Here is a 14061-nt window from a genome sequence, read left to right as displayed (position 1 = left end):
CTACTAAGCAAGTTCTTGACCCCTTCCCCCCAATTCCAGAACACAGCCTGTCCCAGGCCGGCGGCGCTCCACCTCTCACCTGTAAGATGGTGCTGTCTGCAAAGCCAAAGCCATCCTTCAGCAGGGCTGTGATGTAGCTGAGATCCATACACAGGAAAGGGCTGCCTGAGGTGAACTTCTCCAAGTTATCACACACTGCAAGTGGGGGAGTGAACAGCTGAGAGGTGCAGTTCTCCAACTACAGGCAGACAGCAAGGCAAAGCCAGAGTCTCCTGGAGACCAGACTGCACCGACAGCTTCTGCAAAACCCACGTGTTAAGTCTGCACATCACCGTGGTGCCAGCTTATGTGCCAAGTTCTTTGATTTATTGTGGGGACCTACTTCTAAGTCCCTGATGCGTTACAAATGCTGTGGCCTGAGAGACAGGAAGTACCAGTTCTGATCTAAGCCAGTGGCTACGGGGGCTCCTGGATGAGATCATCTTGTTGAGATCAGTCCTCCAGGAGGCCTCGGAAGCTCACCCCAGGATCTCGAGTGCTCGCTGTGTCACTAACCCGAGACCGCTACCGCAGTTAAACCACAAAGGAAGAAATGTCGGAGGACAGGGTTTCACTAATCCCCAGCGCCTCTTGGAGTCCCATATTCTTTCCCAGAATTGTGACGCCACACAGGACTGTTTGAAACTCCTCGCGAAGCCAGGGAGACCCAGGGAGGGAAGCAGCCTGCTACAGCCGCTCTGAGCTGAGCTGTTGGCTGCTTGGGGCCCCGGGGCTCAGGCAGAGGCTAGCGCACTCACCCTGGAGGGCTTCCTGGCACTTACCTTCCCTGGCCTTTCTTTCAAAATCTTCAACCTTTAAAACACCCCCCTTTGCATAATCTGAAATAGAACAGTAGCTGATGTCAAAAAGTATTCAAGAAAACAAGGACATTGATCCTAGTGATATTTATAATAATGAAAAACTGGAATAAAATGTCCAAAATTCGAGAAAGGAATATGCAAACATAACATCTACACAACACACTCTATGCAGCCCGTTTTACTCACCTAGTTTATGTGTATTTAACAAGGTAATAAACAGACTCAAACAATGCAGTGGGAAATGAGAAACTCACTCCTATCAGGTCATGACGGATCACGTCACTGTCTCCCCCACAGGAACAAAAGCATTACTCGGGTGACAAGGCAGAGTTGTAAAGGGCAGGAAGAAATTCTCGGGGGTGATGCTTTCACTGTTGTACACACGACAAAGCTATAGACATGCACTTACTGAAGGGCCATTATACCTCATAAAGAAGATGTAAAGAAAAACGCCTACGTGTACAGCTGCCTAGGTCGTCTTCTAGCTCCAAAGCACCCAACCCCTCACCCAGCCTTCTGCTCCCCCCAAGTCCAGAGCTACTCGGCAGCAGCATGGAGAGGAGCCGGGCGAGCACCCCACAAGCACTGCAGACGCTGCCCTGTGCCCCGCCCCCGGCTGCACTCACCGATCATGCCCGTGTCAACAGCCCGATCGTAGTAGTAAGAGAATGCATAGAAGGAGCTTCTCTGGACCTCCTCCGGCCGGTGCAGCTTCCCTTGTACCACTCTCAACACTTCAGCGTAGCAGGGCTCAAAGCCCATGTCCCCTGCAAAGGTGCACAGGGGGAGGTGAGAACAGGGATGGGGGCGCACTGAGGCAAGCTTGCTGAAGACAGAGGAGGCTGAGGCTTGCAAGCAAAGCTGAGCAAACTTGTGCAGCCTCACTGCCCCGTGTTTCTGCAGCAGTGAGTTCACAGCGGTGCCGGCCCTGACGAGCAGGTAGCTAGAGGGCTCACTGGCTTCCTTCACGTGGACTTGAATTTTTTTCTTAAAGATTTATTTATTTTTATTTGAAAGGCAGAGTTACAGAGAGGCAGAGGCAGAAAGAGAGGGGTCTTCTATCTGCTGGTTCATGCTCCAAATGGCCGCAAAGGCCAGAGCTGTGCCAATCTAAAGCCAGGAGCTTCTTATGGATCTCCCACATGGGTGCAGGGGCCAAGCACTTGGGCCATCTTCCATGGCTTTCCCAGGCCATAGCAGAGAGCTGGATCGGAAGTGGAGCAGCCGGGACTCGAACCAGTGCCCATGTGGGATGCCGGCGCTGCAGGCGGCGACTTTACCCGCTACACCTGGCCCCTGGACTTGATTTTAAAGTCCATGCCTTATGTGATGCCCCAAGATGAATCACTCTTCCTGCTGTCTCCATTTTAAGCTTTATTATAGTTAAATATTAACTGAGCCTAAAACCAAGTTCATGCTGCTGCCTTAGGCTCAGGCTAACGGGCTTCTACCACCACACTTGACTAGGGAACGAGAAGAACGCAAACGAGAGCTGCCTTGCTGGCCGCTGGTTCACACTGGTCGCTGCAGGCACACCAAGATCATGGAAGTCCCTGCAACAGGCATGCTTCTCTTGAGCTCTAGGAAGAAGACTCCCGTGGGACCTTTCCACAACTTCTGTTTAAAGGGTAATTTCAATTCATGAAAAAACGTCACTTAAGGGGTAGGTATTTAGGCAGCAGTTAAAACGCTCCCCATATCCCATATTGTAGTGCCTGGGTTTTGTTTTTAATTTAAAGATTTATTTTTTGAAGGGCAGAGAGAGAGGAAGAGGAAGGAAACAGATGGCTCTTCCATCTGCTAGTTCACTCACCAAATGGCCACAATGGCAGGGGCTGGTCCAGGCCGAAGCCAGGAGCCTGGAACACCATCCCAGTCTTCCACATTGAGTGGCAGGGTCCCTCCACTGATTTCCCAGGCTCATTAGCAGAAAACTTGATCAAAGTAGAGCGTGGGGACTCAAGCTGGCACTCTGGTGTGGGATGCTAGTGTCACAGGCAGCAGCTTGGCGTGCTGGCCCCTGGATTCACTTCTTACTCGGGAGAGCAGATGATGGCTCGAGTGCTTAGGTCCCTGACACACATATGGGAGATGTAGGTTGAGTTCTGAGCTCCTGGCTTCAGCCTGGCTCAGCCCCAGCTATCACAGGTATTAGAGGAGTGAACTAGCAGATGGAAGGTCTCTCTCTGCCTTTGTCTGGCCTTCAAATAATTTTTTAGAGAAAATTTATTTTGGGGCTGGCTCTGTGGCACAGTTGGTTAAAACTACGGCCTACAGCGCTGGCATCTCATACAGGGTGCTGGTTGGAATCCTGGTTGCTCCACTTCTGATCCAACTCCCTGCTAGGGAAAGCAGCAGAGGATGGCCCAACTACTTGGGCCCCTGCACCCACATGGAAGACCTGATGAAGCTCCTGGCTTTGGCCTGGCCAGACCTCCCAAGTTGCTGTGGCTCTTTGGGGAGTAAACCAGTGGATGGAAGATCTCTGTCTCTCCTTCTAACTCTGACTTTCAAATTATTAAAATATTTTATTTTACAGAGAGATGGCGAGACAGAGAAAGAAAGATATCTTCTGTCTGCTGATTTACTCCCCAAATGGCTGCAACTTCCAGGCCCAGGCCAGGCTGAAGCCAGGAGCTTCTTCTGGGTCTCCCACGTGGGTGCAGGGGCCCAAGGACTTGGGCCATCTTCTACTGCTTTCCCAGGCCATAGCAGAGATGGATCAGAAGTGGAGCCAGGATGAAGATCTGCTCTCCCAGTACAAGCTGCTGTTCTCTTGTGCACAGGGAGGCAGCCTGTTGGTTTTCCCCCACCCATCAATAAGCCTTTTCCCCTAAAAAAAATAAAAGAAGAAGAAGTGGAGCCAGGAAGCCAGCACAGCAGGCAGCAGCTTTACCTGTTATAACATCAGCCCCTCAAATACATTTTTAAAAATTATTAACTATTTAATTATTAAGTAGTTAAAAATTTAAAAATCTCTGTATAAACACAAAATCCCTTACCTTCTTGGTTGCCACCATATTGGTATTTTACACCCCCAAAGATCCACTCTGCTTCCAACCATCTCGGTAGACAGGCACTTCGGAAAGTGTGTCCATCAATTCCTAAAAAAGCCAAGGCACAAAGTAAGAGACAAGTACGTGAGAGAGAAGGGAGGAGCAAGCAAGAAGTCCCTGGGGTTGAGAGGAGTCACCAAGGGGGCTGGGCTGAAGGTCTGAGGAAATTAATTCCATGACTGTGTCCCGGGACAGGAGTTGTTATCTCGGGGTTCCTGGGCCATGTGGTGTTGGCGAACCTTTGGAAACGGAAAGCAGCGTTTTGTGCACATGTGACAGTGTGGCCCATCACTGTCCTCACATCTCATAGAAATCCAAAACCCACAATAGTGTAAGTTCCTTCCTTTCTAAAAAAGGGAAAAAATACTGTGCTACCATCCTCACTGGTAGAAGATGTTTTGTAAACGCTGAAATGCTACACAATCATCATCCCAGTAGTTCACTGTGGGGCCGGCACTGTGGTACAGCGGTGCAACCACCTGCCATGCTGGCATCCCATATGAACTCCAGTTCGAGTCTCAGCTGCTCCACTGCAGATCCAGCTCCCTGCTGATGCACCTGAGAAGGTAGTGGAAGATGGCCTAACGCCCTGGGCCCCTGCCACCCACATGGGAGACATGGATGGAGTTCCTGGCTCCCGTCTTCGGCCTGGCCCAGCCCCAGCTGTTGCAGCCATTTGGGAAGTCAATCAGCAGATGGAAGATCTCTAACTTGACCTTTCAAGTAAATTTTTAAAAACCACCACCACCGGCCGGCGCCGTGGCTTAACAGGCTAATCCTCCACCTTGCGACGCCGGCACACCGGGTTCTAGTCCCTGTTGGGGCACCAGATTCTATCCCGGTTGCCCCTATTCCAGGCCAGCTCTCTGCTATGGCCCGGGAGTGCAGTGGAGGATGGCCCAAGTCCCTGGGCCCTGCACCCGCATGGGAGACCAGGAGAAGTACCTGGCTCCTGGCTTCGGATCAGCGAGATGCGCTGGCCGCAGCGGCCATTGGAGGGTGAACCAACGGCAAAAAGGAAGACCTTTCTCTCTGTCTCTCTCTCTCTCACTGTCCACTCTGCCTGTCAAAAAATTAAATAAATAAATATATAAAATTTTAAAAATACAAAAAAAAAAACAAAAAACAAAACAAAAAAAAACAAACCACCACCACCACCACTAAATAATTTCCTGCGAGTCAGGCACTGTAAAAAATGTAGTAAATGGGCTGGCGCCGTGGCTTAACAGGCTAATCCTCCACCTAGCGGCGCCGGCACACTGGGTACTAGTCCCGGTTGGGGCGCCGGATTCTATCCCGGTTGCCCCTCTTCCAGGCCAGCTCTCTGCTATGGCCCGGGAAGGCAGTGGAGAATGGCCCAAGTCCTTGGGCCCTGCACCCACATGGGAGACCAGGAGAAGCACCTGGCTCCTGGCTTCGGATCAGCGAGATGCGCTGGCCGCAGCGGCCATTGGAGGGTGAACCAACAGCAAAAAGGAAGAACTTTCTCTCTGTCTCTCTCTCTCACTATCCACTCTGCCTGTCAAAAAAAAAAAAATGTAGTAAATGAAATTTCCTTGAAGGTGAGGAAAGCGGCACAGAAATGGTAATTAACTTGCCCAAATCACAAAACTCAGACTGACCCCAGTTCTCTCTGACCCCAACCGTGAAGGGATGAGTGGAGTTGTTCAGTTATTCCACCTTGTAAATAGAACAAACCCTGCCTGCTTCCTGCACCTGCCACAGAAAGCCCAGCGCCTGTCCAAGTTCCTATCAAACACATGGAGCCTGGAAAGTGTGCAGTTAAGCCTCCAGGCCACAGCTGATCCCCTGCACAAGCGGACCTCATTCTGAAAACAGCTAATCTATGTCAAAACACTTGCATGTACAAAATAAAAAGGAATTTGCTGTTATTATGTGCATTATACAACATCTGCTTCCCAATTCAACACAAGCCCTTCTGCCACAGAACCGGTGCCAAGGAAGGCAAGAAGCAAGCCGAGGATGGGTGCCACCCCCACCCGACACAGGTACCCAGACGAACCTTCCATCTCCAGGGCGCCCAGCGTTGCTAGTCTTGCAGCTTTCAATCCAAATCCCAAGTAACTGTAAGATACAGGATTGACCGACTTTGTGCTGGTCCTGAAGCTCTCCGGCCCAGAGCTACCTCCTGCAGAAGTAATGTGGTTTCTCTGCCTCCCTCTGGAAAATGGAAACCTTGCTCTCTGGGACCCACTCGTCTCATGCTCAACAGTGGCTACTGCTGCACAGTTTGGATGAAGGCTGTATAGTAAGAACCACCTTCACACCTTCATCGAAGTGATAATTCCTGAGATCCTACAATTCCTGGGACCATTTCCAGAAAAGCTCTCATGAGCTTGGCCTGAGTCCCAGCTGGGATCAAACTGCAGGCTGGATTTTGAACAACCGAGGGCCACCTCAAAGGAGTTGGTGTGGACCTGTGGCTGACTCTTTCCAAGTGTCCTCTGGAGAGGGAAAATTCTTTACTCTGAATTTACATACTATTAAGGCCAAGAATGGAGAAGCCTCTTAGGTCCCTTGGGTTTTGGTAAGTGGCTTGGGATCCAGCTGATAGGCTTAGGGGACTGGCAAACATGTGTAAGGCTGGCCAAGTGCTGCATTGACAGATGTGCGAATGCTTTGAAGTTTTAGAGACTCAAACAACATGAAGAAAATTCTCCCCTGTCCCCCTCCTCACCTATGTGTATAGAGCTTATAAGTGCTGTTAAACATCTCAAAGGAAGTGAGGTAGTCCTTAGGGGTTTGTTCCAGGGTTTTCTGCAAATCAGAAAAAGCAAAAAGACCACTCAGATCTGCAATCACTGAAGATCTCATCACCACCACCCCTCTCCCTCCCCCAAAATCAGAGGTGCAGATGGATTATGCTGCTGATCTCAGAAGCCCTGAAGACTAAGAGACTCTGAACCATGACAGAAGCGCCAAGTTCGCCCGGCCAGGCTTCCTCAGTCTGCTGGTGGTGGAGCTGTCTGCCAGGTGTACTGCTAGCCAGAAGTTCATGTAAATGACTCACCTTAAACTTCGGCAGAAATGTGATTTGGGTGGAGGCCCCCCCCAGGTCCAGGGTCCCCACAGTCTCCTGGCCACGGCCATGCAGCTGACCTGTTAATGAGAGCCAGCTCAGAATCTCCTCCACGTCTAGACAGTCCACTGTGTCTGCAATTTCTCTCCTGCTGTCATCACACATGGAAAATATCCCATAATCCTCTATGGTACCCTGGCCCCAAAGGCTGTGGGGAAATGTCAACCCAAAAGGATTCCTGTTGCAGCTGAGGCCTTGAAGGCAGGTTATAAACATTAACTTCCTTTCCTCCCCTCCATCTTAAAGGGGGGGGGGGGGATTTACCCTCCTGACCATGCCTGTGAAAGCCAGTTAAGATCTAAGATAAACTTGAGGATGTATTACCTGTCAGAAAATTCACAGTAACCCAAGCTAAGATGCCTAGAGGAGAGAGAGAGACAACGATTACAGGCCAGAGCACGTTTCCTCTTTCCTGGTCCCTGGTCGTTCTCTTCCTGTCTGCATTCCACTTCTGGAGCACACGCTTCCCTCCCCCCACGCTCCGCTTCCCGCTATCCCGGCCCTCCCCGCTGCTCTGTTTCCTTGTTTAGCTTCTTTCTCTCCAGCGCCCAGTCCTGTCCAAGTTCCTTGAATCAGATCTTTCACTGACCCTGGGCCCTGCCCAGGAACAGGTATCACCGCCCTTCTCACCTTCGTAGGATCCGTCCATGATGCCAACACTGTCGTCTGGTACCAGGAAAGGTGACTTCTTGAAGATCTCCTCTACCTAGAGTGAACGAGAGGTGGTGGGCGAGGGGTCTGGATTCCCTAAAGCAATACAACAGACTCTCTTAGTTTGTCTGTGCTATAGGGCTTAGAAAACTACTCTCTTTGTTCTCCCTAGGTAAAATTGTAGCGTAACTCATTCTTTTTTCCTGAGGAACCAAAGAAGAAATTAGACAAGTCATTGCTAGCTTCTTGCAAAAATACAAACACAGGGATTCCTTAAAGTAAACTTCAACCAAAACCATCTGAATTACAGGTGACCTGGACCTAGGAAAGGACATGGACTTGACTCGCCAGTTCCAATCATGCAGCATCTGAACTCTTTCTGGACACACAGTGGGGCTGGGTGGCTTTGCCATCCCATTTCCTAGAGGAGCAGATGGACCTGTGCCAGTGTGGGTGCCTGGGTGCAAGGGCCAAGGTGCTAGCTCCCAGCCCCTGCTGGACTTGGGCACAGGCCTGGGGTCTCTAAGGTCTAGGCAGGCCCCAGATCTAGACTTAGGGAAGGAATCCTACTCTTGGAGACTTGGGAACTCAGATCCTGCCCCCGGGCTCTTCATTCTCCATAAATACAGGCTGCTGGCACTGGAATTATCATGGGGGAGACAAAGAATTCTCCAGATAGGAATAGGAAGCTGCTGTCCTCATTGTAAGTGGGACAGGAGAATTCTGGACCCTCTTTCAACCAGGACAAACCAGTCCCCTGACTGATAAGCATGCTTTTAAGAAAAGAGAAGCAAACACAGAAAGATAGGTTCTGCTTTTGCCTTCACTCCTCTCCCCTCTCCCAGTTTGTCCTCAACACAGCAGTCAGAATGGGGCTTTTAAAATGGATGCCAGGTTATGTCTCTTCCTTGCTCAAAACCTTCTGGTGGCTTCCTTCTTAGAAAATGCCAGTCTTTTCATAGGTCCTGGAGACCCTACATGATGACCCCCTCCTCCCCCATCACACACCACCACCTCGCTCATCTCCTGCTTCCCACTTGGTCCCCTCCGGCCACGCTCGTCTCCTGGACGCTGTTTCAGAACATTCCAGCAGCACAGTCCTGCCCCCGGCCCTCGCACGGCTGCTTCTCTGCTCTGGAATCTTCTTCCCCCAGACATCGTCTGTAACTTGCTTCTTCATTCTCCTCAGTATGTGATCAAGTGACCCTTACCAGAGGGTCTTCCTGACGGCCTGAGACCAGCATCTCCCCACAGCCGGGCCAGTGTCCCCTGCCTGCTTTATGTTCTCCGTGGCATCCACAGCACCTGACGTGCTCTCTCCCCTGACTTTTGGGTTGCTTGTTTCCTATATCTTGCACACAAGCGTGTAAGCTCCACGAGGGGAGGGACTGCTCTTTTTCACTCCTTGCTGAGTGAATTCCCAGTAACGTCACTGGCGCCCAGAACCAGGTCAGCACTCACATGCTGAATGAATGATGAATGAGTGAGCAATCAATCAGGATTCAGATTCTCACACAGACTTGTTAGGATGCTTATCCTTGCACAAGGGACTTAAGACCCCTGTGCTAACCGTCAAAGCAAAATGGATTTAGATGACAAATTAGCACACCTGCAATACAGAATCCTGGGGCCAGCATTGTGACATAGTGGATGAAGCTGCTGCCTGTGACACTGGCATCCCATACAGGCACTAGTTTGAATTCTGGCTGCTCCACTTCTAATCCAGTTCCCTGCTATGGCCGGGGAAAGCAGCAGAAGATGGCTCCTGCACCAGCATGGGAGACCTGGAGGAAGCTCCTGGCTCCTGGCTTTGGATTGGCCATTTAGCCATCTGTGGAGTGAACCAGCAGATGGAAGACTTTTCTCTCTCTCTCTCGGCCTCTTGCCTCTCTGTAACTCTGCCTTTCTAATACAATAAATAAATCTTTTTAAAAAATACAGAATCCTTTTATCTTGTTTTCTGCTATGATAGGATTCTGTATATAGTAAGTTTTACAACATGAATTTAAATCTTAGTAATTTATATATTTGCTGCATAATATGAACAATAAAATTGAAAATATTGAACTTAACACATCTATATATTTAAATTTTTTTTTTTTTTTGACAGGCAGAGTGGACAGTGAGAGAGAGAGACAGAGAGAAAGGTCTTCCTTTTGCCGTTGGTTCACCCTCTAATGGCCGCCGCGGTAGCGTGCTGCGGCCGGCCCACCGCGCTGTTCCGATGGCAGGAGCCAGGTGCTTCTCCTGGTCTCCCATGTGGGTGCAGAGCCCAAACACTTGGGCCATCCTCCACTGCACTCCCTGGCCACAGCAGAGAGCTGGCCTGGAAGAGGGGCAACCGGGACAGGATCGGTGCCCCGACCGGGACTAGAACCCGGTGTGCCAGCGCCGCAAGGCGGAGGATTAGCCTGTTGAGCCACGGCGCCGGCCTATATATTTAAATTTTTGACCTGAACAAGTTGAAATAGGTGACTTTAAAATTTTTTCAAACTTTAAAATTCCATGATTATTCTCAAAAGCTGCTCAGAGATAAAAACCAGACATAAAAAAAGAGTATATAAACTGTAATATTCCACTTGTATGAAATGTAAAAATGTGCAAAACTCACCTAGCGTGACAGACCGCAGATCAGTGGTTGCCTGGGTTCAGGAGTGGGGGAACCTGACCATAAGGGGGCATGAGGAGACTTCTGTATTTGTAAAAATTCACTTACTTGCATATTTGGAATGGATACATTTTATAATATGTAAGTTTACCTCAATACAATTGGTTAAAAACAATTTCTGTAATTTTTCTTATAAAGTTAGAGAAGTTGAGATCACTGAGACATTGCAGGAAGAGCCCAACATTATTCCGAGAGTACTAGACAGACACATAAATAACTCACATGACAAGAGCCTCGGTCATCACTGTGCTGTAGCCACAGCAGAGTACTGACATGACAGTCATACCCCAAAGGCCTAAAGAGTCATAAAGAAAATACTCCTCAGGGAGAAAGAATGAGCCAAGATGCGGATTTCGTTACCTCCAAGAGCAGAGCCTGGGCCTTCTGTCCTGGCAGCAAGCGCAGCCCTGCTGTTGCCTTCAGGACCACGGGGGTCCTTTTCCAGTGACTTCGCGGAATAGAGTCTTTGGCCATGTCCAAGAGTCCTTGAACGGTCTCAGCACCCTTCAAAAGAAACAACCTGTCCATCCAATGAACAGCCCGTTGTGGCACTGCTCTGTTCCTTCCACGTGCTTTCGGGGAGCAAGAGGAAGGAGGTGTCAAAGGACTCCAAACCCTCCACTCTAGAGAAGTGGAGCACTTTGTAGGAGAAATTCCTTTCAACCTGATAGTCATTAACAAAAATTATCCTTTTAATTATAGTGGGGCCATTGTAGCTGAGTGTTATTTTATGTTTCATATACATTATCTTTAAAAATGTATTTATTGGGGCCAGCGCTGTGGCGTAGCAGGTAAAGCCACCACCTACAGTGCCAGCATCCCATATGGGCTCTGGTTTGAGTCCTGGTTGTTCCACTTTCGATGCAGCTCTCTGCTATGGCCTGGGAAAACAGTAGAAGATGGCCCAACTCCTTGGGCCCCTGCACCTGCATGGGAGACCTGGAAGAAGCTCCTGGCTCCTTGGCTTCAGAACAGCACAGCTCCAGCCATTGAGGGCAATTGAGGAGTGAAGCAGTGGATGGAAGAGTTCTCTCTCTGCCTGTCTGCCTCTCTCTGTGTAACTCTGAGTTTCAAATAAATAAATAAATCTTTTTTTAAAAATGTATTTATTTGAAAGAGTGACAGAGAAAGAGGGAGAGAAGAGATGAGAGGAGAAGGGAGGGGACAGAGAGAGGGAGAGAGAATGACTTAATCTTTCATCTGCTGTTCCACTGGCCAAATGGCTGCAATGACCAGTCTGAAACCAAGAGCCTGGAACTCCATCCAGATCTCCCACGTGGGTGGCAGAGGCCCAAGGACATGGGGATTTTCCACCGCTTTCCCTGGATTGGAAGCAAATGAGCTGGAACTGGAACCAGCACTCTGATATGGGATGCTGGCTTTGCAAAGGGTGGCTTAATCTGCTATGCCACAACACTGGCCCCCATAAATTATCTGTGGGCCAGAATATTGGGTACAGCGGAAGAACCAGTTGAAGTCAGCAGACCTGCTCACTAGGCCTGTGGCCTGATGTAGGTCACCTGGCCTTCCTGAGCCTGGGTTTCCTCAGGTGCCACACCTCATACCACCACTCAACTGGTGTCCACGTAGACAAGGTGGAGTGTGTGTGGTTGCCACAACACATGCGAGCTGTGGCTGCTATCATGCTGCAGTCTTTGTGATCTCACTTTGTCAGGCTCGTTTTTGCACTCACCAGCACCTATGCTCAGGGCACACAGTAGATGTTCAATTTATAATAAATGAAAATCATTACCTTAAATCTACAATCTCCCAGAGTAAACATTTATTCCTTAATCATTATTACTAGCAACCACAATGCAATCATCTCTACCAAGTGTCTAATCAGAAGCAGGTACTGTGGCACAGAAGTTAAGCTGCTGCTTGGAGTGTCTGGGTGCGAGTCCTGCTTCTGCTTCTGATGCAGCTTCCTGCTAATGTGGAAGGCAGCAGGCATGGCTCAAGTACTTGTGTTCCTGCCAACAGGAGAGACCTGGATGGAGCTCCTGGCTCCTGGCTTCAGCCTAGACCCAGCCCTGGCTATTGTGGGCATTTGAGGAGTGAAACAACAGGTGGAAGAGTGCTCTCCCTCCCCCCACTTCCTCCTCTCCCTCTTTCCCCCCTCCACCTCTCTCCTTCCTTCTCCCTTCTTGCCCCCTCTCTCTCCTCCCTCCCCCACCCAGCATCCCATATTAGAGTACTCCTCCACTTCTGATCCAGCTCCCTAGTAATGTGCCTGGGAAAGCAGAGAAGATGGCCCAAGTGCTTGGTTCCCTGCCACCCATGTGGGAGACCTGGAAAAAGCTCCTGGCTTCAGATCGGCTCAGCTCCTGCCGTCATGGCCATTTGGAGAGCGAACAGGCGAATGGAGGACCTCTCCCTCTTTCTGTCTGTAACTCTTACCTCCCAAATGAATAAATAAAATATTTTTTAAAACACTCCAAATAAGATTAAAAGGCAGAAAATAAGAAGTTCCATTTAAAAACATTAGCTGTCTAACCAGTTTCAGATATGAAGTGTTTTCAGCAGCTCCTAATTCTGTCTGTAGCACATCTGCCATTTCATACGCTATTGAATTGAGAAAATACATCCTTGCAGCTCTTTAGGATCAAACCATTTTTCACATCAGGATTTCCTGGTTATTGATTTTTTTATTTGAACATTAGGAGTTACACAGAAAGAAGGATAAAGAGAGATCTTCCATCTGCTGGTTCACTCCCCCAAATACCCATAAGCAACCTGGCTCGTCCAGAATGAAGCCAGAGCCAGGCACTCCATCTGGGTCTCCCACGTGTGTAGCAGGGGCCTAAGTCCTTGGGCCGTCTCTCGCTGCTTTTCCAGGTGCATTGGCAGGGAGCTGGATTGGAAGCGGAGCAGCTGGAACACAAAGCTGCACTGCAATATGGGATACTGGCGTGGTGAGCTGTGGTAAGCAGAGGCTTAACATCCTGAGCCACAATTCTGGCCCCTAATGATTATTCTTGTGACACTGAACAATTCCTTTAGATTTGCTTCTAAACTTCAACATTCTGGCTCATTCTGTCTTATTTCAACATGGTGTCCTGCATGCAGAGCATAGTTTGCTGGTGGCGCTCCAACTCGAAATACAGTTGGAGCCACTCTCCATGCAGCCTCTACTCCCAAAGACTTTTTTGTCGGCATTGGTTGCTCCTCGCTTCTCAGGTATGGGCATGGTTCTATCCTCTATCAGGGTACTCTGACATACAACTCATGGGGTCTGTACCCCTCAGCTGCCATGTTTATATCTTATACCCTACAGAACCTGATGGCCCTCTTCCATGTTCATGTTAACCAAACACAGTTGATGGTGCCAACTCAAAACCTCAGACAGCAAATACATAGGGAGAAACCTCTTAAGAGCTGGTGTCATCCCTGCGTGACCACAGTCTGTTCTAGCCTCATTTCACACAGCCCTTAGGAGCTGGCAGTGTACACCTACTATTACCTGGGGAGAGAAAGTCAACCTCACACATAGCCTCAACATCATTCATGAATGCACCAGATGTTTAACAGCGGTGGTGTGGTCAAATTATCAAGACATTTAGAGTCTAAACATCAACCATGAGAAACTCACCTGCTTAGGATGATCTACAAAAGCAGAAAGTCCTGGCTTCACAGATTCAAAAATTTCCCCTTCCAGGATTGGAAGTTGTCCTATTTTGTCCATGGAACAAAACAAAAGAGAGATGAGTAATGACCAGAAGTTAG

General features: G+C 49.3%; 1 protein-coding gene across 2 annotated transcripts in view; it reads right to left on the bottom strand.

The window, feature by feature from the left end:
- Positions 1–14061, bottom strand: part of ENTPD5 (ectonucleoside triphosphate diphosphohydrolase 5 (inactive)) — a 51247-nt gene that overhangs the window by 5383 nt on the left and 31803 nt on the right. Inside the window, exons 4-14 of one of the 2 annotated variants that reach the window (XM_062181733.1) lie at positions 13928–14007; positions 10696–10839; positions 7647–7722; positions 7341–7376; positions 6948–7036; positions 6615–6694; positions 5940–6001; positions 3863–3964; positions 1487–1627; positions 822–878; positions 80–195 (exon numbers count right to left, since the gene is read on the bottom strand). In XM_062181733.1, coding sequence (XP_062037717.1) covers positions 80–195; positions 822–878; positions 1487–1627; positions 3863–3964; positions 5940–6001; positions 6615–6694; positions 6948–7036; positions 7341–7376; positions 7647–7722; positions 10696–10839; positions 13928–14007 — 983 coding nt within the window. The remainder of the gene's footprint in view (positions 1–79; positions 196–821; positions 879–1486; positions 1628–3862; positions 3965–5939; positions 6002–6614; positions 6695–6947; positions 7037–7340; positions 7377–7646; positions 7723–10695; positions 10840–13927; positions 14008–14061) is intronic. The other variant, XM_062181734.1, reaches the window with a different exon arrangement.

This window comes from Lepus europaeus, chromosome 22 (assembly GCF_033115175.1).
Source record: "Lepus europaeus isolate LE1 chromosome 22, mLepTim1.pri, whole genome shotgun sequence".
NCBI lineage: Eukaryota > Metazoa > Chordata > Mammalia > Lagomorpha > Leporidae > Lepus > Lepus europaeus.
The sequence above is the reverse complement of the archived record's forward strand: the minus strand, read 5'-3'. Positions and strand labels throughout refer to the sequence as shown.